This window comes from Trichoplusia ni, chromosome 5 (assembly GCF_003590095.1).
Source record: "Trichoplusia ni isolate ovarian cell line Hi5 chromosome 5, tn1, whole genome shotgun sequence".
NCBI classification, from domain to species: domain Eukaryota; kingdom Metazoa; phylum Arthropoda; class Insecta; order Lepidoptera; family Noctuidae; genus Trichoplusia; species Trichoplusia ni.
Genome location: NC_039482.1, coordinates 1,898,189 through 1,924,820, shown reverse-complemented (window position 1 = coordinate 1,924,820; position 26,632 = coordinate 1,898,189). Strand labels below are relative to the sequence as shown.

Sequence of the window (26,632 nt, the reverse complement as noted above, 5' to 3'; positions counted from 1 at the left end):
GCTAGTCGCGGACAAGAATCACTCCTGTTTAAAACATTTTCATCAGGTGATCTTCTCGTGAACATTAATGATAAGCAAGCATTTATGATCACAATGATACTAATTGTTAACATACAATGAAGAAGAGACACTTTATAATCAGTCCTTGTTTGATAAATCTGTTAAACCGTGTAGCCTTCACCTCTGCGCAATGTACTACTGTTTCATATTACGATAAATATTTATATTATATTCGAAGTATGATGACACGTTGTTTTTTTAAGGAAGCATTCGACTTCGGTAGAGCCAAGTAGAGCTTGTTTTGATTCCTCGTTTTTTTTTCGGTACCAAACCTTCAATCATTTATTTAATAAAAATTGCGATACATTATGACGATGTTAATTAAGCAGACATTATTATAATCATAACTGTAAGTCTTCAAACATAAACGCTAAAAATCTATGTAATTACAATAAAGATAACTAAATTAAATAAATATCATAATTGTTAATCAGAGAAGTAAAATATTAAAACGCATACTAAGTTCAAGTATATTTATAAAGATATCTTGTTGACTGTGATTTTTTTAGTCTATTTGTTAAATAACAAAATAGTGATGTTTAAGAAATAAATAGGGTGCAAAAGATTCCATTAATCATCGTAAAAATAATATGTAACATATCAAAAACTTATTCTAACGTCTATTAATATCTGTTTTATATCACGTTTATTTATTTTATACAGTGTTTTTATATAAGTAATATTAAGATTGTTTACCTTTTTAAGTAGGTAGGTACCTAAACCAATGAGGAGTAGTTACTGTCTTCAGTATTACCGACGGCAACATTAACAAAACGAATTCAAAGTGATCACTTTTCATTTTTCATGTTTATGTGGACGTCTTCTTTCCAAGTGACTACACAAGCGTACTTGAAGCCTATCGGTATTACAGATGGATCACTAGCAGAGTTATTTTTACTTGCTGAACTTGCTCTACGCTGTGTGAATACGCATTCAATTCGAAAAAACTTGAGGTAAGCTTGTTGAAAAAAGAAATCCATAACAAAAATTGTTGTTCGACCGTCTGTCTGTCATCAGTGTGCAGCGTATGAACCGGGAGACATTTAAATCGCACGGATGATGTAAGTTTCTTTCTGGCGCTATAACAACAGAAAGATCAAATGGTTGTTACCGAAAACTTCATTAAACTTTTATTTAGTAATTATAGAAACAAATCGGAATAATCTTTAAAATCACGGCACCGCACTTACTAATATTAACTGTAAAATAAAATAATTCAGAACCCATACATAAACATTTACTATCGTCATCGTTACTATTCAATAAAATTCTTTCGTACTTTTCATAGCCACACATTCCCACTCAGCAACAATTAAGTGCCCGTACCGATTGCACCGATTGCCATGAAGTTGTTATTTTCAAACGAGAGCGAGTGAGGTCGTTCCCGACGTTTGCACTGAAAGATTCAGGATCGTTCGTCAATTCAAACCGGTCTGTCGGGCTAGACAGACGTAAACTAGCCCGCTCCCGCACCTTCTAAATCGTGAACTTCGGCAACATGGGCACCAAGAAGAAAAAAGAACAGTAAGTCATTTACACAGCTATAGCGATTTATTTTTTTTATATTTTATGATTTATATTGATTGTTTACTTTTTGATATCGAATGGTTAAACAAAGCGAATGTTATCGGACATATTATTATGTTTTTGATCTTAACAGTTTATAGACTTGCTAGTGTTAATATTGAGTCATTTTAGTGATTGAGATTTTATTTTTAATTTAATTGCAATTTATTCTTAGTTTTAGTTGGTATTTTTTTTTGTAGTGTGGTTATTATTTTCCGTTTCCGTTTAGACAGCCAAAGCGATTGAATAATGTTAATACTTCAGTGTTCCACAGTATTTAGAAAGTGAAAATGTAATATTACCTAATCTAAATTACTTAACTTATACTTATTTTCAAACATTAACTAAACGAAATAGACAGTATACTGTAATATCGTATAAAAACAACTATTAAATAGAAATTGTAGGAACTCAAATAAATCGTATTCCAGTTGACAAACTTAGAATCAATACTTATTTACTTTTTTGCTATATTTTATTCCAAAACTAGTAAATAGCAACGATTCCTTAAGTCTGAATGACAAGGGGAACTTCGCACCACGCAAAATTTAATAAAAAAGGTTTTCTACATCAATTTAAAGTTTTTGATATGTTACATATTATTTTTACGATAATTGACTAAAGAAATCAAAGTCAACAAGATATCTTTATAAATATACTTGAACTTAGTATGCGTTTTAATATTTTACTTCCCTTCTTAACAATTATGAAATTTCTTATAGTCACTATCGTGAGACTGATTCATTATTATGATGCAACGGTTTACTAACGCGTATTTATCAGGAGCTCCCGACTAGTTTCGGACTATTACTCCGAAAGTGGTTTTTGCAACTTCGAAACGTTCCCTTAATGCAATTCATTTTTATATTTAAAAAATCAGTGGTTTTTGACTCATATCGTGGTCAGAAAAACAGACAACAGCAAACAACTAATATCTGAAACATTTAAACAAATCAGAATAGGATGGACAACACATTATCACTTAGGGGTATAAAAACTAGATAGTTGGTATAGTACTTTTATGTCAATAAAGATAATATTATTATTATATAGTAGCCGACTCACACTTATTAATTTATTAGAATGAAAATATAATTTTATAACGATCAAGATTTTTTGAAGGAGTTTTCTAACTAACATTGTGACCGTGGTACTTTAAATGTATTTTAATAGAGAGAGAAATTTCAATGTATTGAAGTTATATATTCGAGTAGCAACCCTTTGCTCAAGTGACGTTTCAAAGCCTGTTACCTCATAATGCCACTTGGCGAAAGAGGCTGGTTAGTTTTTTCTTTGATAGCCATAACGTTACGGAATAATTAATTCAGAAAACGCTTTGAAATACTCTTCAAATTCTTTCTTTATGTCCCTTGATGACGTTTCCAAAACATGATTTTTTTTTATAAGCATTATTATCTGAAAAATAAATCTAAGGTTATTATTAGTTTTAACTAATTTATATACTTGAAAACTCTTTCCTACAATGACCATATTAAGGGACGAGCTTTTAGTTTCATCCCTGCGTTTTACAAGCATTATTCGACCCGTTACCGTTTGTTCTAAGTCTGGCGGTCTGTCATACAAAGCTAGTGTTTATACTGGAACTAATATTGACAATAGTAGTGTTTGTTCTAAAGTTCCACTTCAGAGGCATATCCATTAACCTGTGCACACCAATAAACTTCAAAGCGAGTCATTTTAATTATTTCCTTGATAATGTTTCGTAACATATCCCTGTTACGTCCATGCGTCTTCAAGGATAAAGTCGTTGGCTTAAATATGCTTGAACAAATGTCTATAAGCACTGAAGTTAATGTGTTTGATGGAATGCCATCTCATACATTTTGTTTGTTTCAGAAAAAAAGAACCGGAACAACGGCTATCGTACTACCAAATTGTAAGTTTATATTTTGTTTTCATAAATAACATCGTGTCATGTATTACTAACTAAGAGCCTAATTAAGGTAATACTATTAACTTCGGAATAACAGTAAGATTAGACCAGAGATTAGAATTTGCAGGCAAGAGCTTATGTATGCTTTTCCCGTTTTTTCACCTTTAGTCAATTCAGCAAGGTGGTATTTTGTCCATTAATTAGGCAAGTTTTACATCTGTCCGAGAGAACCGATAGGTTTAACCTAACGGACTTCTGGAAAAGAGCGTCAGGTGAGATGTTCGAAATTTGATTCATTCGTAGATACGAAATCCATTGCGGATGGAGATCCACAGTCTACCCATAGACCGTACAGAAGGTCCTCGTTTCATAGTCGCTATCTAAATTTTAGAGTCATCTTTTCAAATTACGCTCAGTTGCATTTGACAGAACCGCCTTTCAGACACCCTTTACCACTTTATCAATGCTCAACCGTGAAGAAGAAACAACACAACAATATCCCACTCATTCCGAGACAGCTGGCCAAGACTGGCCAAACTAGTGATAAAACAGAGCCCCTTAAATGATGAAAATAGAAACAAGAAAATAATTATAAAACGCAGGTTTTCATAATTAACAAAACAACACATTTTTTTTATAAGTTATGATGACAAATGTCAAATGACCTTTGACCACCGGTGCCTTATAAACAGGTATTTACAATTTCCTAAACATTTCATAAAGTAATACTTATGAAATACTTTTGAAACTGCAAAACGGTATTTTTACACAACAGCCTTATGTGTTTTACAGGCGTATTGAATCTAAAATTAGGAGTGGAGAAAAAATTATTTATGTAGGACAAGATCAATATCCTCACCTTTTTCAAATATCTATAATGAAACTCAATTGTCAGAGTGCAATTTTTGGTTAAATCCTTTTTTTAATTGGTCTCATTTTGCATCAGTTCCGCTACGCAACATGCACGGAGTTGTTGGCTACATTACTGGGTATCCTGTTCGGGTTGGCGAGTGGTGGTGGGGTCTGCTACAACCTGGTCCAGATCGGGGAGCTCAGCACAGCGTTCGTGGAGAGGACCACCTACCGGGAGAGGCTCACCAGCTACTTGCCACTTACCTCCACTTTCGGGGGTGGCAGAAGATTGTGAGTATTTTAAAAAACATAACAATTAATTCGCCCGCTCGAGCTGCATGCGAGAAGCAAGGTGCGAGAATGCCGCAACTTGGGTTGTCCCAAGCCCCGTCCTCAGACCGATGAATAAATTATTTAAAAAAGGTGCGGAAGGTCCAGGACCGGGTGTTGTAGCGCAATTTCTAAAGGAGGAATCTAAAATTTAAAACATTGATTATTAAGTCATCTAATATTGTCCAAAATAAAACAATTAAGGCTTAACAAATAGTAAGGCTTCATCCAGAAACAGAACAAACTCTGTCGTTAGTACGTACGTACGTAAACGTCTGTTTTACGTATTATTTTATCGCTTGATTAACATGTTTAAATATGTTGTATAGGAAAGGAGCTTAACCGTAAAATAACTACAATAAGCTCAGATGCCTGGTAGACATACAAGACTTGGTTCTTCGAACCAACTGGCGAAATATTATTATTCGCCAAACATAAAATAAACAGTAACATATATTTCTTAAAAGTAAACAAAAATCTCGAGTTTCTTAGATCGGGGATTGTAGTATATTAGACAATAATAAGATTAGAAGGCACAACGTATGTATTCTTCTTCCCAGTTCTATCAGTGATAGTCTATATTACTGATTTTTTGGTCCTATCACAAACAAAAATAAACTCCCCAATACTAACATCAGCTTTTGAACATGTCTAGAAATATATCGAAGCTATTGCGCTTATGAAAGTGTTTTGTTACCAACAGGCTAAATGCTTCCTATGCCGAGAACATGGCTGCTCTTATAGAGGACGCGAAGGCGATGGCAATAGGACTGTTCCTCAGTATCGGAGTATCTCTGATATTTTGTATGCTGTCTGTCGGACTCATCAGCTGGAGTGCTTTACGACAGGTGAGCGACAGCTTGAACTATGTTTACAATTTATACTGTTAAACCATTAATAAAATCTTTCGGAAAATTATCAAATAACATCACACATTATTATATTACAAGACAAACTTATTACTTAGTGTAACAAGGATCCATCTCAGTGTAAGCGTTCACAGCACTGATTTTCAGATGGCATGTTCATTCATAAGGATCTATATGTCGCCTATACTAATAGGGGTGATGACTGGGTATAAATAGAAAAAATCTCATTAGTCCCTCAGTTAGATAATTGAAACGTATCATATGAGACACGTATTTTTCCTTTTTCAGAAAAACTATAATTCACAAAGATTAACTGCTTTAAAGTTTAGGAGAGGGGGCTTGTGACGTTACGATAGAGTAAAATTTATACTCAATCGTGACGTCACGCGTAAGTTTCATTCACTGTAATTTGGTTAATTTATGTTTGCGGAACAAATTAAAAAATACGCATCCATTATTATACAAAAAAATACAAGACGGACACTGCAAAAAAAAATTGTCATCATCCCTATTGTAGAGATGAAAATGAAGAATTTTGAAAGCTAACTCTGTTATTCCCTTTTTATTGAAAACTCATTTTGTTTCGGCGTTACAAGTTTTTTTATTGGAATTGGCTGGTTTGGGAAAGGTTACTTTAGCGAACCTACTTCAGTGTAAGAAAGAAATTCAAGTTACAACGCCTACAACCTTGATTGCAACTAACAACCTTTAATTAAGTTTAAACATTCCATTCTCTGTCAGTTAGCAACAAAAGTCGAAGATGAAACGCAGACTAGAGAAATAGCTACGATAATATAAAATCTCTGAAACTTCTCTGAAAATCTCGCTGAACTTATAAGAAAAATACTGATTTTTTTCGTCAATAAAAAAAATCAACGATGCAATCAAATTTTTTTTTGAACGCATTGATATCTTGCTTTTCAGAAGAGTAGCGCTTAATAGAAGAAAAAGAAGCGTCTATTATCCAACAAATTGGTCCGCATCCAACTCTGATGAACTTTGTGTCAACGATTATGTCATAATCGCGTGGCTTTTGCTAATTAATTGCGAGTGCATTGTCAGTGCTCACGAGGCGGATTGTCACCGTCCCGCCCTACACAAATGACTTGTTATTGTAACATTACACATGATCCACTCAATTTATAGAGGAATTAGTGCTGTTAATTCTAGATTCCCAACAAGGGTCACTCCAGCTTCCAACCTGATATCAAATTACAAAGGATTGTTACTAGGAGTTTGGTAGTTGGTTACCAAGGTAGAATTAAGAAGACTAAAGCCAACGTTCCAACGAATTAATGAATTTCTACACCCAATTCCAAGGAGACAAAATGGCGTCATATGGGTAGACTAGCTGTTGCCCGCGACTTCGTCCGCGTGGTTAGAAGATATGGGTTAAGTATTTATGAACGAAAGCCCTCGAAGATTAATATGTTTCCCCGTTTTTGCCACATTTTCCATTGTATCTTCGCTCCTATGAGTTGCAGCGTGATGTTTTAAGGCCTAAAACCTTCCTTGATTAATGGTCTATTGAACACAAAACCAGTAGTTCCTGAGATTAGCGCGTTCAAACAAACAAACTCGTCAGCTTTATATATTAGTATAGATTACTAATTCTTGTCGAGAGTACTTCTACTCTCTAGAGTGATTTTTGTCCTTTAGAAAGCCATTTTATTGACCATGAACTATCTAGTATCACACTTGCTTCCCGTGACATTTAATCATTAAAATTTCGTCGGCATAAAACTGACATAACATCTCTGAAGACAATTTGGAGCACTATAATATTTAGCCGAGTTGATTCGCTTGTTAAACGACATATTGACCTATTTATTTATATTATAATGGCAATATCAAAGGAATTTATATTGTCCAAAACTATATCCGAGGCCGAAACCATGATGCCAATAAATACTGGGTTATTAAAGTTAACAGACTCATCGATTGTATTTTAATTTAAGGCCGAAAGATAACCTATTTGGGTTTTCAAGTCATTCAAAAGATTTTGTAGTTTCGTACTGCACCATCAATTGCATTCGTTAAAAGGTCAGGAAGACATGAAAGTCAAATATTTAAAAGAACATAATTAATTAATTATGTAACACGGAGATTACGAGTATAGCGCCTTCAAAATACAAAGTCGACGTTGAAAATCCTCTTCAGATTTTCAATAAAAAAAACAACAAGTTTTCATAGTACTTTGTTGATATTGTGTAATTTATTCACCGAGTCATTGGTTGTAGGTAATCAAGGTTGCTATGTTATATTCCACAGCGGAACGATAACTCAATCAATGCTAATAAAGAGCTGGACTCCGCGCAATGTTTAACGTACTTTTATTTGTTTACTATCGTTTAGTCAGTTTAGACATTCATTTGCCTTTGTCAATTCAATACTTCTCAATCAAGTTTTGTTTTTTTTTTACTTGAACTTGAAGCAAAATAAGCGACGTCTGTGAAATCTAGACTGTATGAATTTGGCTGATATTGAATATTTACTCAATAACTAAAAGGTATTGCTGAGGCGAGGAAATCTTAATAGACTCCTTTTTTTTTGGTAAGGCGGGGGAATCCTCTTGGACACCGACTCCCTCGGGGGAGGAAATGGGTAGTGTCAGACTTTTACTGACTAAAACCTGAACCGTCGAGCTACGTCATCCCCGTTTTGTGTCGGTGTATGGCAATGCGTTGCAATCCTTCATACACCCACCGCGGGCTTCCACTCACCATACGTGATACGTGATACGTGATACATGAACGGGTTGTGTCAGACTCTTACTGAATAAATCTGCCCTGCAGTGCCACGTCATTCGCGTTTTTATGTCTGTACAGACCTGTAGAATACCTGCTGACCTAAGGGAGAAAAGACGTCACGGCTATTTGTAAAATAGTTGAAAGTACTATATTTTATTAATTCCTTATTATTGTTCTTTTTCGTGTTTAAGCCCTAACGATATCATAACAATATAAAATTTTAAACAAAAGTTAATTCAACTAAGACTTTATTTATTTAAGGGACTTTTGTACACTTAGTGACGATGTCAGTCCCATCGTGCTAATGAAACTTGCTATCTTGTACTAAATAATAATAAAACAAATCAGTGTAAAATAAAACAAAATCTTTATTATTAATAAAAAGGACAAGACTGCCTCAAATGACCGTGGCAGGATTCGAACCCACTCCCTTCCGATTGTCATATCGGATGCCCTTACCAATAGGCCACACGGTCTTACAATATAGTAGCGAATTTAACTACTGCATTTGTCCAGATACATTTTAATTCAGGGTGTGATAACTGTTATCTTCTATGTATATTAATAATTTCGTGCAGGGAAATCTTATATGAATAACAAAACATAAAAAAAAAAAATGAGTTGACAACAGCCGCAAAATTCGGATTATGGAGAATTTCGTTAAATTCCGATGGTACTGACCATAGAAATCTAAATAACAAGGTAATAGAAATGGCATACACCGCGGCGATCTATCGAAACGCATGTCGCCGGTGGGCGGGGCTTCAACACATTCACAGCAAATAACTACGCAATCACGCAAACATTAACATCGAGAAGACCAAGCAAACAACACTAGGCCGTACGTCTATTGCAATAAGGTTGACTTTGTCGTTGTATGGATTCACAAACTCACACAGTCATTGCATTTTTTTGCATTAGTTGTAGTGATTACGTAAACTACACTAGGGATTGACTACGGATCTGAAATATAATGAAAGACGAAATTATGAGTGACAATGTTTTTTGTTGTATTCTTCTATGGATTACATTATAATATGTACCTACTTACAAAAACAAAATCGCTAATTGTCGGTTGACAAAAAAAAATATTATTAGGAAATACTTGGTAGGTAGGTTTGGTATATACGGTGACTTTTTAGTCGTCTTACAAAAGCAGCCCAGTTCATGTATCGAATGACTAGTAAACGTTCATTTTATGAGATTTGAATAAATTTAAATTGCAATTTTTATTCAATGCTATGCTATAACGCAAGGCGTACTTTTTGAAACAGTCAGTTGTGAGCGCGGTCCGAGCCGTAACAATGCAGAGGGGCGCTGGCGGCGGCGGGCGGCAAGTTATCATGCAAGCAACTAATTTCATAGTGTAAATTCGGCCTAATTTATAGGGTACCAATTTTGTTTACCCGTGGTAGACATCCACTTGTCTTTTGTATTTATTTGCATCCTGTGGGAATCTGAAATAAAAATAAATTCAATAATATGTTCACAAAAACAAAAAAATATTAAAATTGTTTCTTTTCATTCTGGATAATTCATCCGCACTTAACCACATCACTATTTGCGACAGTTTTGTGCGGCCATACCACTGCAAATACGATCGCATTGATAAATATTATTTGTTTTGATACATTTCTCTATTTACAACGGTGTATTTCCGTAAGTCTCTTACTGCAGAGGCAATGATTAGTAAAGAATGCAATTGTTGCAGGATGTTGCGATATTCATATGGTTTATAATGAAGGTTTTGTTTTAAAATCAAAAATTTTGCAATAACATCAATATTACTGCAATAATTTACTTACCGATAAAATGTTATCTATTTATTTATGTTATTACACGATGCAGATGAATTTCCAGCCTGAGAAATGCCGCAAAACACCATTTTTAGTGGTTCTTGCTGTGACAACGTTCCGCGAGCGACTGAGCGTAAGTTCGCGCGCTGGTGTCGTCCGAGACACCAGTGTAGCGACAAGGTAATGCGGCGTTGGCACTTCTATTACCTTATTATTTAGATTTCTATGTACTGACACACAAACCGCTGTCGCAACTTTACCGTTGACGTTTCGCGAAAACACTGTAAGTACGAGTATGTATGTATGAAGGACTTTAATTATTATTAGACAAAGAGTTGCCAATACATGTTAATTTACATATGTTATATCTTCAGAACTTTAATCGGGTATAGCTTATTAAACAAATAATGTGATTAAATTGCGACGCGGATGTTTAAGCAGAAGTTATAAACTAAATATGAGCTAATAGATAGATAGATCCTCTTAGATATAATACTCTTTATTGTAAACCATAAGGAAAAACCAATTAGGACAATACGAACAAATATGATGAGTACAAAAAGCGGTCTTATCGCTAAAAAGCAATCTCTTCCAGACAAGCTTCGGATGAAATTGAATTATGGAAGAATTTGAAACAGGGCAGTTAATGGCAAGTACATTAAGATAAATATAACATACTACATAAACATAATATTTGCATCTAATAGCCAGTCATAACACCATCGCAGGTTAGAGTAGCCGCTAAAAAGAAAAAACGATACATAAGATCCGTAACGCTGAGGTGGAAATTAAATATAAATCTGGCTTAAATTTGACAGCATGGAGTGGCTATCAATGCTGTCAAATTTGAGTCAGATCTACCCACTGAAAATGACGTATGAGCAGTGTTTGAGTAATCCACGAGTGTTAGTCCTGAGTTTGCGTGTCTACCTGCATGAGACAGACGTTTTTTTAAATCTTTTTATACAGTGGCAGACGATAAACTAAACTAATAAGATATTAAAACATCATAAAATAACAACACACAGTACCCGCCTCAGTTCACATAATGTCGGCATTTAATCTTTATGCTTATATGTTATCATAAAAATAAATAGCGCAATCAAATTTTACAGGAGCAACAGCGAAATCAATTGCTTTTAATTGATGACCTTACTGCTGATTGTCGGGCTAGGGACACGGTGCCAACGAAAACGAAATAACGCCTGGTTTCTGATAAATGTGGCCTTGATGGGATATTGGGATTCAAAGTAATGTTAATGATATTTTTTGAACGGCCTGGTTTAGTGGTTAGTGAAACTGACTGCTATACCAGAGGTCGTGGGTTCGATTCCCACCCAGCACCAATGTTTTGTGATGAAAGCGATCATTTTTCTTTTCATCAGTTATTTGTTTTATGTATGTTATTAGAAATAAATAACAACGTGTGTTAAGTGTTTATTAGTTTTCAGGTACAAAATAATACAAATGTGAAAGTGGTCGATTATTTCTATTATTATTTAAGAAGATATGCATAGAAGATAGGCCATCTTGTATGATATTTCAAATCAAATGCAGCTGTTTGTAAGTAAATACTTTTTGTTTAACAGATAACAAGAATAAGAATGAAATTTCTGAGGTCTGTTCTCCGACAAGACATGTCCTGGTTCGATACTGACTCCGAATTCAACTTGGCTTCGAAAATGTCTGAGTGAGTATAAATGTAACTGAGAGGATAGGCGAGTGGTTGAAATCACCATGCCAAACCAACTGAACGCAACGTGTCGCAGTTCCGATCCCCATGTAGGACAAGCATTTGTGTGATCCACGATTGCTTGTCCTGAGTCTGCATGTATTTGTGCATGTGACTCCAATGACACAAATATTAAATTCCTTAAAGTGGTAGTCGTTTTCTTAACTCTGAAAGACTTATTACTACTCTACGACTACGAAGTAAGAACTTTCTAAAGGCCTATTAGCAATTATGGCTTTTGACAATATTGCTACAGAACTATTACTAGTATTGTAAGGAGATTTTGGGATTGTATTTTAGCTTACATATTTTTTTGTCCAGCTGTGTTTTTCCTACTGTATTCTATTTCCATTAAGATGAAGGTTTCTTGCCCTCTTTTGGACTCCTTTACTTGCTTTATCAAGTCAACTGACTATGCTCTTTTCTTTCAGGAACTTGATGGCTTTAAAAGAAGGTATGGGTGAGAAGCTAGCGGTCGTTTCGAATCTCGTGGGGACTTCAATAATATGTTTGTGCACTGCATTTCCTTTGGGATGGGAGCTGACCTTGGCTTGCGTATCCGTTATGCCGTTTTCTATAGCCGTCTCCATAGCTTTAACAAATGTAAGTCTATTTGTTTATGTAGTAAATTCTAGACGATATATGGTGGCTAAAGGAACTTCCACATCATCGGTGCCAAGAATGTCTTTACATGTAATAACGCTTGGCATTTGTTTCCAGTATCAAACAAAATCATCTATGTTGGAGATGGAATCGTACAGTCAGGCAGGTAAACAAGCTGAAGAAGTGCTGAAGTCTGTCAGAACGATCGTAGCGTTCAATGGAGAAAACAAGGAGGTTGACAGGTAGTGTAATAATATCTTTATCAGTGTTCTACGTTTTATTTTTGTTTTCTGGCAGAGGCTTCGCGTATTTATCGGTTCCCCCTGTCTAGTTTCGGACCCAAACGCAGAAGTAAATCATGGGCTACCACTGCGGCAAGCCAGGGACTAGAAGACGATTTGACTAGTAAACACGGATCTTATGAAAGTACGAAAGTTACTGTTGCTATAAAATTCTTTTACTACATCACCAGGTATACGAAGCTGCTTCAGCCAGCGGAGAAGCAAGGTCGCAAGCGAGGCCTCTACACAGGCCTGGGCAACGGCTTTAACTGGGTATTAACATACTCACTTAATGCCATTGGTTTCACGTACGGAACCCGGCTCGTTTTCATCGATTGGGACAAACCAGATGATGAACGAAAATATTTAGTTGGAGTTGTGTATAGTGTAAGTTTCATTTACCGTTTGTCAGTACTAGTCAGTAGTATCTTAGAATACTGAGGTCCTAAACTTGTATCTATCTATCCCTGCTTGAGAATTAGTATCTTTTTAAATCACCCGATGTATTTCGATTTCCAGATTCTCTTCGGAGTATACATGGCCACCCAATCCATAACGTTCTGCGTACCACATGCAGAAGTGTTTGCTGCGGCTCGAGGTGCCGCCGCAAGTATATTCCAGTTGATAGACAGGGAGCCCAAAATCGACAGTCTCAACAATTCAGGATTGTCACCAAGGAGAGTAATAGGAGATATCACGATAGAGGACGTTCATTTCAGTTATCCATCCAGGCCTGAAGTGAAGGTAAAATTTATTTAAGTCTTTTTTTTAATATATGAATATCTAGCAGACGCCCGCGACTTTGTCCGCGTGGTGAGAGGATATAAGTTGTTACACCTTGGGTTACAATATCGCAATTTTCTTACGGAACCCTAATATTTTTAAAATAAATTATAGCCTATTTTCAGCGAGGATAACGTAGCTTCTCAACAATGAAAAAATTTTTAAATCGTACCGGTAGTTTCGAAGCCTATTTGTGTCAAACAAACAAATCTCTCCTCTTTATAATATTAGTCTATACTCCATTTTACTGTGAGTGATAAATGATTTGGGTATTAGTTCAATCGCTCCACATTTCCTAGCGTTTGTTGTTGATCTGCAGCCGCTTTTAATACTGTGCTAAAAATAACATTATGCATTAACAGATTCTGAATGGTTTTTCACTTCGAATAAAAGCCGGCGAATGCGTGGCATTGGTCGGTTCATCTGGTTGCGGCAAATCTACTATACTACAGCTGCTGCAAAGACTTTACGATCCGCATTCCGGATCCGTGAGACTTGATGGAAAGGATGTCAGGAATCTGAATTTGGGATGGCTGCGGTCTTGTCTTGGTAAGGGATTTGGAGAAATTTTTTTGTTACCATTTAGAGGGAATCACCGCCTGCCGATTTACTTTCAAAAGATTCCCATCAAGCTTAAGAATTTGGCATGGCACCCTTCAACCAAAAAGAAGCGATTATATTTTTTATATTGTTCATGTCTGTTCTTTCATAGAGCAGGTTATTCGAAGATTCGATAAATAATAATTGCTTTAAAATCAACTCTAATAATAATCAAAGTATCGTTCACACTTTACAAAAGATCGTAAATAAGATCTTTTGTAAAGTGTCATTATGACACTTAAAGTCGACTTGTAACTCAGTAAGTAACATCTCATTACTTGAATAACATGAGCTGAACACTTTCAGGTGTGGTCGGTCAGGAGCCTGTACTTTTCCGAGGAACGATATTCGACAACATTGCTATTGGATTCCCTGAAGCTACACGTGAAGAGGTGCAGTCTGTCGCTGAAATGGCCTACGCTCATGATTTCATCACACAGTTACCCAATGTGAGTATTCTAAAATTGTGCAACACACTGCAATATACTTGTAATAGTCTATTAGCTGATCTCTGGTACACGATATCACTCCTTTACTGTAGCCTTGTAAATTTAATCCTGGTAGGGTAATCAGTAAGAGTCTGACACTACCCGTCCTCCCCCCCGAAAGGACGGGTGTGCATGAGGATTCTCCCTATATATGACTAAGTTATTCAATGCGTGTGTCTAGATTCAAGGACTGTGGACCATAAATTGCAGAGAAAGGCGTTCGTTTAACAGTTTGTTCTAAAACCTATGGATTTTTGGGTTTTCCTCAGGGCTACGACACGGTGATAGGAGAGCGAGGTGCATCTCTCTCTGGTGGCCAGAAGCAGCGCATAGCCATCGCCCGCTCTCTACTGCGTGAACCTGCAGTACTTCTCCTGGACGAAGCCACTTCTGCCCTGGACCCTCATTCTGAACGCGAGGTGCAGGCCGCTCTCGACCGCGTCAGTGTTGGACGAACTACTATCATGGTTTCACATAGGTGAGCTATGCCTCGACTACTGTTTCTTTTTTGTTTTTAAAAGAATATTTGCATATTTATCCTTTTCCTTGAAATGAATCTACTTTTACGGATTTTATCGCGGTTTACATTTTAGTTCCCGACGTTTCGACAACTGTAGTAGTAGTTTCATTTCAATGTCTAACTTTCGCGTAAACCTAAGAAACCACTATTCTTTTCCTTCTCAATTCTGCAATGTTTAATATAGATATTCAAGAGTACCTACTCTCTTAGATTATAAGTGCAGGTAAGGTTGCATTTGTACGGAGACCGTATAATTACACGACTGATACGTGCCCATTTACAGTATATTCTTTGGCTAAATAAATAATTAAGGTTAATTGTATTAATCGACGCCTTACTTTGTTGTCTCTAGCAACATTATCTAACATTCTCATTTACTTTAGATTATCAACAATTACTAACGCCGACCGCATTATCTGTATGGATCAAGGCGCAATTGTGGAGGAAGGTACACACGATGAACTGATGAAAACAAAAGGTAAGCAAGAAAATGTTTCTTTAAACATAAATCAAATATTATAATGTCCATATCAAGAATTAATATAAATACTACATATATACAATGCGACATAAATATCATAAGCATTAAAACGCCTGAAAAAAATAAAGTAGCAATAGCTTAAGTCGCCTTAGCACAGGTATAAGCAATGCTTACTTATACGAAAAGAGGTTGTCAATTTAAGTATAGCCACGATTACGAATGCACTGCAATATTAGGTAACAAAATTGAGTAAGGATGTTGAAGAGTCAGACTAAATGAGACAGATATGAAGTTTATAGCATTTTAAAGCTATAGATTTTTTTATGATATTACAGGTGTATACCACAAGCTGGTAACCACAGGCAAAGAGAACAAGGAGCCTGAAGAAATAGATACTCTTCTAGAAGAACCGGATGGTGATGCAGAAGCTGCTGGAGAACCAGTCATCGCACCAAGGACTGATGTGAAAAGGAAATCCAACAGACGCGTACACAGACATCACTCTATCAAGAGAGGTAACAGTCTTAATAATAAAAAAAAAGTTGAAGGTCTGCTTAACTCCATTACCACTAGACCATTACACAATTCTTATTTCTTCGAGTACTTGTGTCTGTTTTTTTGATAACCAAATGAAAGATCAATGATCAATAATCAATGGTATTAAAAAACGTTTTTTTTTTAACATAATATATTATTGTATTTTCTGTCCATTATCGTCCCACTGCATTTTTTTCATCAATAATCCATCCCTTCCACTTATTTCATCATTTTAGTATTAGCAGTTTTACAGAACATCACTTGTTTAAAAATTTTCATATTCTAGAAGAAGTATTATCACAACAGACTCGTGTTTTTAACGTCAAAACACTTCCTTTCCCTTTTAAACCACCCGTAGTAGATACGTCACTAGTTTATTAATTATCTTCGTAACGTCAATATTGACGAATGTAATCTGTAACATAATATTTTATTACAGCTTGTATGTGCGTTTGGTGCCTTGTCTTATCGTTCATTGTTTAATTGATTCAAGTAAAAAGAGTAAATAGTTTAAATTATAGAGTAACTAGCAGTTGCCCGCGACTTTGTCCGCGAGGTAAAACAAACTCGTAGTACATCATTTTGTTCTATTGTCAATAGTATTAGCAGCGTACGCAGAAATAGGTTTCCGATTTTACATCTTTTTTTCCCGGTTACATTATCGCAATTTTCTTACGGTACCCTCATATTATTTAAAATAAAATATAGCATATGTTCAGCGGGAATAATATACCTTCTCAACAGTGAAAGAATTTTTCGAATCAGTCCAGTAGTTTCGAAGCCTATTCGTGTCAAACAAACAATCAAATCTTTCCTCTTTATAATATTAGTATAGAACATTCTAAATTTATACTAATCTATAAAGCTGAAGAGTTTTTTTGTTTGTTTGAACGCGCTAATCTCAGAACCTACTGGTCCAAATTGAAAAATTCAAAAAACCATTCATCATGGAAGGCTTTAGGCTATAAACCATCACGATGCGACTAATAGGAGAGAAGATACAATGGAAAATGTAAAAAAAAAACAGGGCAGGTATAAATCATAACTTATACCATCTAACCACGGGGACGAAGTCGCGGGCAACAGCTAGTATTCAATATTTTTGATTATGATTCTCATAGATTTGCAAAGACACTTTATCTGAAAAGACACTGACAGCTTTCAAAATGCCTGAATTGAGAGTCAATCTTTTATATTATGTAAACAGAACGAAATACACCCATTATCAATTCACGAGAGTAAAAAAACGAATTATAAATCGAATCAGAAAAGTTTAATTTATGGTAAATTTTATGGCCGTCAAAAGCTTACTCCTAAAACGGACAAAGCACAGGAACCAAGTTTAATTCAAAGAAATTGTTTCGAATAGAAACAAGGTCGGTTTCCCCTTCCCCTAACGCGTAGGGCAAAGTTAAGTGTATTCTGAAGCTCCCTACTCATTGTGCAGAGAGCCCCTTCAAAAATTAGATGTAAGTAGAGTATGTTGAGATGAAAAGGGTGGCCGCGGATGTAACCAAGACGGCGTAACGAAACCATTGCGACTTTTATTTTTACTACCAACGCCATCTAGTGAGTGCCCTCGGAAACATTTTTTATTAAAAGATGATTGATGTTTATGTTGATTGATGATTTATGTTATATCTATAATGTTTTTTAATTAAGGTACTTTTAACCTAAATATTATCGTTTGAGTATCAAGGTCGTTAATTTCCCCCCGAATGTCGGCAGCGCCCCTGGCGGAATATTCGAGCTTTACAGCTTTTCGTGCAATAAAGCGTACAGGATGTGTTTTAATAATTATTTAATGAATACCTATCAGTTACTTTTCCGAAAATATTTTACAAAGTGAGTTAATATAAATTAAATCCAGGAAGCCACTGCGACAAAACTGTTAGTTGAAATATCTTAGAAGAGGCAACGAAAAAAATCGCTGTTTCTGGTGGATACAACTGTTATTGTAAATAATAACTTCTTAAATAATTAAATATTATTCTCAGATTCGCACGACTGGATGACACCACGTGGTTCTATATGCTCTGTCGTGTCGACCGGCCTTCAGAACTTCGTGTACAACGCGGACTATGAATCTGACGAAGAGAAAGATGAAGATGAAGTAAGTTCGGAGACCATTTCTACCAAAAGTAAAAATGTTAAAAAGACAAAAATAAATGCATTAAAATTGCCGTGATAAGAGAATGTTTCGTAAGCATTCATTCCAAGCATTTGTGAGTTATTTAAGTCACGATCAGTGACGCTTATCATACGAATTCGAGAGCCAGCGGTCACGGGAAAATATTTCAGGCAAACCTCGATAACAAGAAAATTTATTTTTTTAACCTTGATAAAAAACTATTTGTTTACAATGTTTTCAAGAAAGGTCCGCATTATACTTCCTTAATATAAAACAAGGCTATTGTGTGAAATTGTTTGCTTGTGATGTTTAGACGAGAACGGTTAAGCATTTCAACCAATTTTGGAAATATACTACTTACTTATAGACTTTTCTGAACATACATGAACCAAAAAGGTAAAACCTATAGGAGCCCAGCTATGAGGTGAATGTTTTTAATAATTTATCCCTTTTTTATTAGGAAGTGAAACCTGTAAGCGACTGGCAGATATTGAAGCTGAATGCGCCAGAATGGCCTTTGATAACTATAGGGTCCATTGCAGCATTCACGCAGGGAGCTTGCTTCCCCGTGTTTGCCTTGCTCTTCGGATTTTCCAGTGGCGTAAGTACTTGTGAAATATTACTGAATAAAATATGCGGAATAATATAGAATAAGTAAATGAATGGCATATGATACCATATTAAACCGTACGGGATGTGTCGTGAGTTCGATCGGATAAGTTCAAGCATTTGTGTGATCCTCGAATGCTTATTCTGAGTGTAGGGCTATATCTCCATGTTACTGCAATCACATTATTTAGTGCAGGTGACGTAAAAGAAAAACAACTCTCTCTATACCTTTGCCATCTATTCATAGTTGTCTTGTGGGTGTAGGGAGTGATTTGTATGCAAAGATTTCTAGTTCGAACCCGATGTAAGTACCCAAGAAAAACAAGTATGTATATATGTGGATTCAGAGTTATATGATTTTATACTGCTAACAAATTATGAAGCAGAACATTTTGATCAACTGGATTCTAATAAATATTGGAATCTGGAATCGCTTACATGTTACGAGCAACCAAGGTGGCTTTCTTCCATTGGGGATAAGGCTTTGGCTAGCATTAGGATTATTGTAACATTTGCGGGCCATTGTTTTGGTACTCTTTAAATAAACATTTGACGGTTTGCTTCACGTTTCTCATATTCCATGCCAGTCTCATCTGATTTCTATCTGCCATGGCAAACACGTCTATTAACAAGAATTGTAGCTTAGCCCCATTAGGAAGTGTCCTTGGTTACTCTGTAAACAAGCATTGTGTGACATTCATTTATTCCTAACTTACTATTAAATCGCATTATGTCGTGTACGAGAATGAAATAAGAAATATCATAGAGCACGTACAAACAACAGATTCTGCCTTTCGGTAATCATCCTCATTTCAACCATTAGTATGTAACATGGAGTAAGCGAAATATGATAAATTATCTAGATTATTAATCTCTGGCAGTTGCCTTTATGGGTTTTAGCCTTTGAAAAATATTATCACCCAAGAATTTTCATGAAAAACAATGATGTAACATTATACGTTTTTGCTTCTAGATTTTCGTATTAGAAGATAGGAACGAAGTGATTTACTTGGCTGATCTGTACTCGGGTATGTTCATCGTGGTGGCAGCTGTGGCTGGAGTGTCCATGTGCCTGCAAAGTACCACATTCACCACTGCCGGCTTGAGAATGACCACACGGCTGCGTCAACAATACTTTTCGTCTCTCCTAAAACAGGTACAGCATCATTTTAGGTATGTGATGTTTAATGTATCGTAATACATAGGCATCACGATACATTGAATATCACAAGATAGATAACGTGTTTCCTAGAAAAATATTTGCGAAGGTAAGATAAGCACGCACTTTTCAAGGACTTTAGCAACATCCTGATTCATTACTGTCACTTAAAGTACCAAGACTGTTAGAAGAATGGTTATACGGAACAATTAATCGCAAATAAATAAACCTGATTTTTTTAACTCCCACGCATGTCAATAAACAATGTATATTTATTCTGGATCATGCTTTTTATTTCTAGGAAATTGGTTACTTCGACAAAGAATGCAACACGGTCGGTGCCATGTGCGCGAGGCTGAGCGGAGACACGGCTGAGGTGCAAGGCGCCACTGGTCTGCGGATAGGTCTTATTTTACAAGGACTCAGTTCAGTACTCGTTGGCTTTTTGATGGCCATCTGCTACAACTGGAAACTCACTTTAGTTGGAACAGTTTTCTTACCACTGGTCAGTATTGAAATCCTAATATCATCTCTAAAAACTAAAATTTTGTTTATTTGGTTTTTTTGGTTTGATTGGCTTTACATATTTCTGTCTGAAGAAAACTGCGCGGATGAGCACCACGGTTGAGGTCACCACGACAAACCCACTGAGCACGCCGTATCGCGGGTTCGATTCACCGCGAAGGACAAGTATTTGTGTGATCCATGAGTGTGATCTGAGTTTGGGTTTGTGAACAGCCCGCGACACAAGGATTAAATTCCTGACTGCGGTAGTCGTAACATAGCAATATAGTATAGTAATTTTTTCCAGATGGTTGGCAGTATATGGCTTGAGGGAATGGTTTCCCAACAATCTCAGACCGATGAGCGTGCCGCTATGGAGTCAGCAACAGCCATTGCGACTGAGGCAGTTGTCAGCATCAAAACAGTTCAGAGTTTAGGTAGGAAAGTGACGCAATTGATAATTTTTACCTCTGATTTAATAAAATGAGATTGAGAATGTGCCATGTCGGTTTCCAGGCGTGGAGCAAATATTCCTCAAGAAGTTCGAGGATGCGTTAGTAGAGGCTTGTAAGGCAGTTACTAAGAAGACTCGCTGGAGGGGTTTGGTCCTCGGTCTGGGAGTCTATGTGCCTTTCATGGCGTATTGTAGCGCAACTGTTTACGGTGCAGTCTTGGTTGCTTATGGAGAAATTGAGTACAAGATAGTATTATTGTAAGTAATGTCAAGTATCTGCATGTTTACGTGGTTTTGAGAAACTGCAGACTATTTTTTTACTGGTATGCAGTTTTCCGATAGTTCAGTATGAAAACCGTTACTTTAATTTGTCGCCCTATTCCGAATATTTCTGTAATGATGTCCACATTGAAGAACAGCAATAGAAAATAGTGTGATAAAATATTTGTATTTTGCGGAAGCTCTTAAAGAATTTGTGTTTCAAATCTACGGAGGCCGTCAGATAACGTTGTGATTGAGTCCCCGCATGAAGTGAACGTGGGATTCAGCCGTTGTTTTAGTTTTTAAACTGATTTCATGTTTCAGGGTGAACGAAGCTATAATGTACGGTGCCTACATGTTAGGACAATCTTTGGTGTATGTTCCAAGCTTCAACTCAGCCAAAACTTGTGGAGCTCGTATACTATCCATCATCAGAAGAACCCCTCGAGTCAGGACTGAGGACGGAATCAGGGACAAAAAGGATTGGGTAAAATCTTCACCCACTGGCTACTAAACCTAAAACCTATTCTTTATATTTAATTATTATATTTGGCCCGAAAATGTATATTCACCTGTTTTACCCGGTACCCAAGAATCGATAAATAATCAAAAAAAAAAAAATAGAACACAATACAAAACAGATTGTTTTTTATTTGTATGGTTTAGGTCGCATCCGGCAACTTCAGTGTTCGGGATGTGGAGTTTAGTTACCCGACGCGGGCTCACCAGAGAGTGCTGAAAGGAGTTGATCTGAAGGTGGAAGCAGGAAAAACTGTAGCCCTAGTCGGACCATCTGGGTGCGGCAAGTCGACTGTCCTTCAGTTAATGCAAAGATTCTACGATCCCGATTCCGGTAACATTGTACGTGAATTTTTTTGACACTCGGCGCAATAAGAGAGTTGTCATAAGTCTTACGTGTCTTTATATGACATCGTCTCATTTTAATTTAGTTTGATTTGATTTTTGATTTACGTGCGAGTTCTCTTAAACGTGTTTGAAGAAAATTGGTCTAGGCGATTAAAAGTTGTGGGGTTTTACCCAACGACTTTATGGCGGGAAGAAATAATAAAATAAAAAAGCACTGTAATATAATTCTGATGACTCATTTGAGCGAGTTCTAGATATCGTTTGATGATAAATTTGGAAGACGGGATATTATTATGGAAATCCGTTTTTCACGTGAGGATATCAATTACTACATCTCAGTCTTTGCGATTTTGCTAAAGATGATTTGTCATCCATATTACTGCTGGGATTTTTTTAAATAATTTTATCTTGTTTAACAATGATCTCCAAAATACTTCTTTTAGAAATTGCTTAGTAATGTGATCTTGTAGTTTTTTACCGCATAAAATATCACGTTTTCATGCGATATTTTATCGAATATATTTCATGAAATATTTTCTTTTTGCTGACTAATCTCATTATGTCTGGCCATTTTTAGTTATCTCATTTTATCAAACTCTCCTGGAAGTATTCCTAAGACGGTTGTACAGACTTAATTGATATTTGTTGCCAACCGGATTCTTTTAAACTGATACGTTCTCTTTCAATAGAATTGATAAGCAATGATGAAATTGCAAAGAAGAGCTTGCATCAGAAGTCAAGTGTTTGTTTGCTTGGCTGTTGGTGACATGATGTCTGAAATTACTTCAGGACGTTTACATGTTATAGGAACTGGACAGTCGGGACATCAGGTCTTCGTTAACCCTGCCGCGGCTGCGTCGCCAGCTCGGTGTGGTGCAGCAGGAGCCGGTGCTGTTCGACCGGACTCTCGCCGAAAACATCGCATACGGGGATAACAACCGGAAGGTCACCATGCACGAAATCGTAGCAGCCGCGAAAGCTGCTAATATACACAGTTTTATTGTTTCACTGCCAAAAGTAAGTTCTGTTCGATGATTTTGACGTACGCCTATAAAACCCTAGCCACTTATCGACTACTACCTTGGCGAAGCAATTAATTCGCAAATCACCCACTTTTAGTTTGCTTTTATGAAAATGACATGACCGTTTTACACGTCTTTTAACATTTGGCGGTGGGCCTTCAGTGATGAACTGTTATTATTTGGAAGCAGACAAACTTATTTTTTGTATCTGAAACAACCTTGTCTCTAATTTGAAGATTAGAGCCAAAACCCTTGAACTGTGTATTAACTAAGTAAATACATAAAACGAGAAACCTATTTTAGTATCTATCCTATAATTCTAGGGTTATGACACTAACTTGGGAGCCAGCGGCGCGCAGTTGTCGGGAGGTCAGAAGCAGCGTGTGTGCATCGCGCGCGCTCTCATCAGGTCGCCGCGACTGTTGCTGCTGGACGAAGCCACGTCAGCGTTGGACGCTAACAGCGAACGGGTAAGCAAATATATAATCTATGAAGATTTTATGAGCTTCATATCTTAAAAAGCTACAGTTCTAATAATAAGTTTAAATTCCGCAACACACGACATGCGGATTAATGCGCACGCATGCGGAAAAAAATTTCCAAGCGCGGAAAGAGTTAAAAGGATTTCATTTTTTTTATGTTATTTTCTTTGTTAATACTTTTTTACTTTTAAAAGTTTCGCGTTTTTATTTGCTCATTAATGTTGAATAATCTTTATTCACAGGCTGTGTCGGAAGCTTTGGAGAAAGCAGCCAAGGGGCGCACGTGCATCACAATAGCTCATCGTCTATCAACTATCAAAGATGCCGATCTTATCTGTGTTCTAGATAAAGGTAATACAGTATAATTAATGGATGAGTACATCCAAACCTAAGTTCTGATAAACAAAAGGCTGGTTTTTTGCCTAAGGAAGTAATTGAATAGCGATACTTAAATAGATCTTTTTGATATCGACTTGGTCGTGCTTTAATTTTATTTTGTCAGCTTTTCATCGATATCTGAGTGTCTCTGAGAACCATTTCAACATAAATATATATGTCAACTTTGGCATAAGTTTTAAGGAATAGGGATGATGACCGGGTATAAAAAGAAAAAATCTCATTAGTCCCGCAGTTAGATAATTGAAAAGTATGAGACACGTATTTTTTCCTTTTTCAGGAAAACTAGAATTGACAAAGATTAACTGCTTTAAAGTTTAGGAGAGGGGGCTTGTGACGTAACGATAGAGTAAAATTTATACTCAATCGTGACGTCACGCGGAAGTTTCATTCACTGTAATTTGGTCAATTTATGTTAGCGGGACAAATTAAAAAATACGTATCCATTTATACAAAAAACTACAAGAACACTGCAAAAAAAATTGTCATCATCCCTATTGTTGATTAGTTTTCCGATTAGATAAAAGATATCCTAGATTGTCTTTTAATTTTGTTGCGCCTTTACCTAAATGTTTTCCTAAATCATTTTTGTTTATCAGGAAAAATTGTTGAACGTGGATCCCATTCGGAGCTTGTAAGCCAAAGAGGCAGCTACTGGAAGATGTGCAGAGGACAGAACATGACTTAATTCACTAAAATAACCAAACCATAAAAAACTACCTTACAAAAAAAGAAGTACAACACTTTTTCCGAGAGACTAGATCTTGTAAAAGGAAGGTAAATGTGGAAAAGATTGATCTGAAGATCTTACACTACACTCGTCGTCTTAGTTTTAGTCTACACTCCTTCGACAGTTGAACTTTTCTATTCTACGTACTTATTCTTAAAGTAGCGCTATTGCGGTTTTGGGAGAGGGACACCGTATTTCGTCTCGTTTTCTCCAAAAAGAGGTGCTGACAGACCCCCCCCCCCCCGCCGGGACAAAGATAATTAACATTGCCGTAATATTACACAATTATCAACTTTAAAAATGACTTGAAAAAAAACATGATGATTGATAATACTATCTCCTACTCACGTAATCAACGACGCTATATTATATTTTACTTATTTACAAAGTTTGTACTTCGACAATATCGAATATGATTTAATTTACTTTATTTTTAGTTATATAACCTATTTGACAAATAGTTCTAGAAATAAGTAATAAGTGAATTCTTTTTAAATCGGCCATATTAAAGGTCCAATTTGTAAACCGTTTTGTCGTTAAAACGAGATAGCTATATCTGTTGACATAGTTCTATCTCACTCTTGAACAAAAATATCTCGGAACAGTCGGAACGTAAAATACGACCTCATTTCTAGTATGTCAGTATTAATAAACTTATTTGCATTTTGTATTTTTAAGATTACTTACTTACATTTGTAGATATAGATAAACTACTCATATCTTTATAGCTTTAGGTTTATTAAAACATGTTTAATTATATTTCTGTGTTTTATTTCAAACTAGCTGTTGCCCGCGGGCCCGCCCGCTACAACTCTAAAATGATCCCTTGGATATATAGAATCGGTATAAAAATGCTATCTATGAACCAAGTTTCGTCTAAATCTGTTCAGTGGTTTTTGCGTGAAAAAGGAACACACATCCATATATACAAACTTTCGCGTAAAGTTTACAATATTAGTAGGATTGAAATGTAAAAGAATAAGCATGAATAAGTAGTTATTCTTTATGAAAAAAGGACCTTGTAAAATGAAAAACACGATAATTAAAAGGGATGGAAAGAAAAGTAACTGTTGCTCTGATTGAATTTGAAACTATTCCTTTTCTCGTAATCATTTTGCCGACACAATCATTGAAGGTTCATTGAATTTACCTGTTTAATCCATTTCCATTTATTCATTGACCATTGTGAATAGCAGAATTGGGGCCCAGTTCTTCATATATCGCATTAACAAAAGACCTCCATCAAGGCTTTGCCATAGCCCAAAAAAAAACATGAGTACAATACAAGCACACCAGACCACAAACATGTTTAGCGTGATTCTGAGAGCCATAACACCAACCTATGTCTCCTAGGTTTGTTTAAAATAACATCCGACAATTGCAACGATATAAGAAGACAATGTTCATCTTAAAGACTTTATATAATATCATTGACGCATTTTGAAAAACCCCTTTTTATTATCTGTGTTACTATTAGACAAATTTACGTAAATGCAATCACTAATCATAATCGCCATATATCATGTGAACGGATCATACCTTGTTAATCAAATTTCGTGTAAATATTTTGGCTCGAAGATAGATCTCGAGGGCGTGAAATTGGGGAGGACTATGTCCACCAGCGGATAAATATGGGCTGATGATGAGGATTTTGAACTGGTTGCGGAAGATAGAGGTTCGGGTGTTGTTTCGCAACTTGAGGTAGGAATGTCTCCAGTAATGGATCTCGATACCCTATCGACATTGATAGAGAGAAATGGATAATATATTAAAGTATTAAAGTCTGCTGAAATGACACTGGTCCAATGAATATAGGTTCACTAGGTGAAGGAAACCACAAAAGAGCAAGGGTCGGAAGAGAAAGAGGAAGCCTTT

General features: G+C 36.1%; 1 protein-coding gene across 1 annotated transcript; it reads left to right on the top strand.

The window, feature by feature from the left end:
- Nucleotides 1-870: 870 nt before the first annotated feature.
- On the top strand, nucleotides 871-25,516 carry LOC113494004 (multidrug resistance protein homolog 49-like). The gene is made up of 26 exons (XM_026872103.1): nucleotides 871-1,584; nucleotides 3,484-3,523; nucleotides 4,467-4,663; nucleotides 5,406-5,550; nucleotides 11,707-11,807; nucleotides 12,281-12,452; nucleotides 12,570-12,694; nucleotides 12,925-13,120; nucleotides 13,253-13,477; nucleotides 13,879-14,065; nucleotides 14,423-14,565; nucleotides 14,874-15,082; nucleotides 15,508-15,602; nucleotides 15,941-16,120; nucleotides 18,140-18,255; nucleotides 18,734-18,874; nucleotides 19,856-20,038; nucleotides 20,343-20,546; nucleotides 20,853-20,982; nucleotides 21,062-21,257; nucleotides 21,585-21,747; nucleotides 21,927-22,121; nucleotides 22,935-23,144; nucleotides 23,473-23,619; nucleotides 23,874-23,982; nucleotides 24,627-25,516. Exons 1-26 carry the CDS (start codon nucleotides 1,559-1,561, stop codon nucleotides 24,713-24,715), a joined length of 3,924 nt encoding a protein of 1,307 aa, XP_026727904.1. The 5' UTR covers nucleotides 871-1,558; the 3' UTR covers nucleotides 24,716-25,516.
- The last annotated feature ends 1,116 nt before the right edge of the window (nucleotides 25,517-26,632 follow it).

Coding starts and splice junctions, on each gene's coding strand:
- LOC113494004 (XM_026872103.1), top strand. CDS start 1,559: ATGGGCACCAAGAAGAAAAAAGAACA. Junction 1,585..3,483: donor ACCAAGAAGAAAAAAGAACA/GTAAGTCATTTA, acceptor TGTTTGTTTCAG/AAAAAAAGAACCGGAACAAC. Junction 21,258..21,584: donor GAGTACAAGATAGTATTATT/GTAAGTAATGTC, acceptor TTCATGTTTCAG/GGTGAACGAAGCTATAATGT.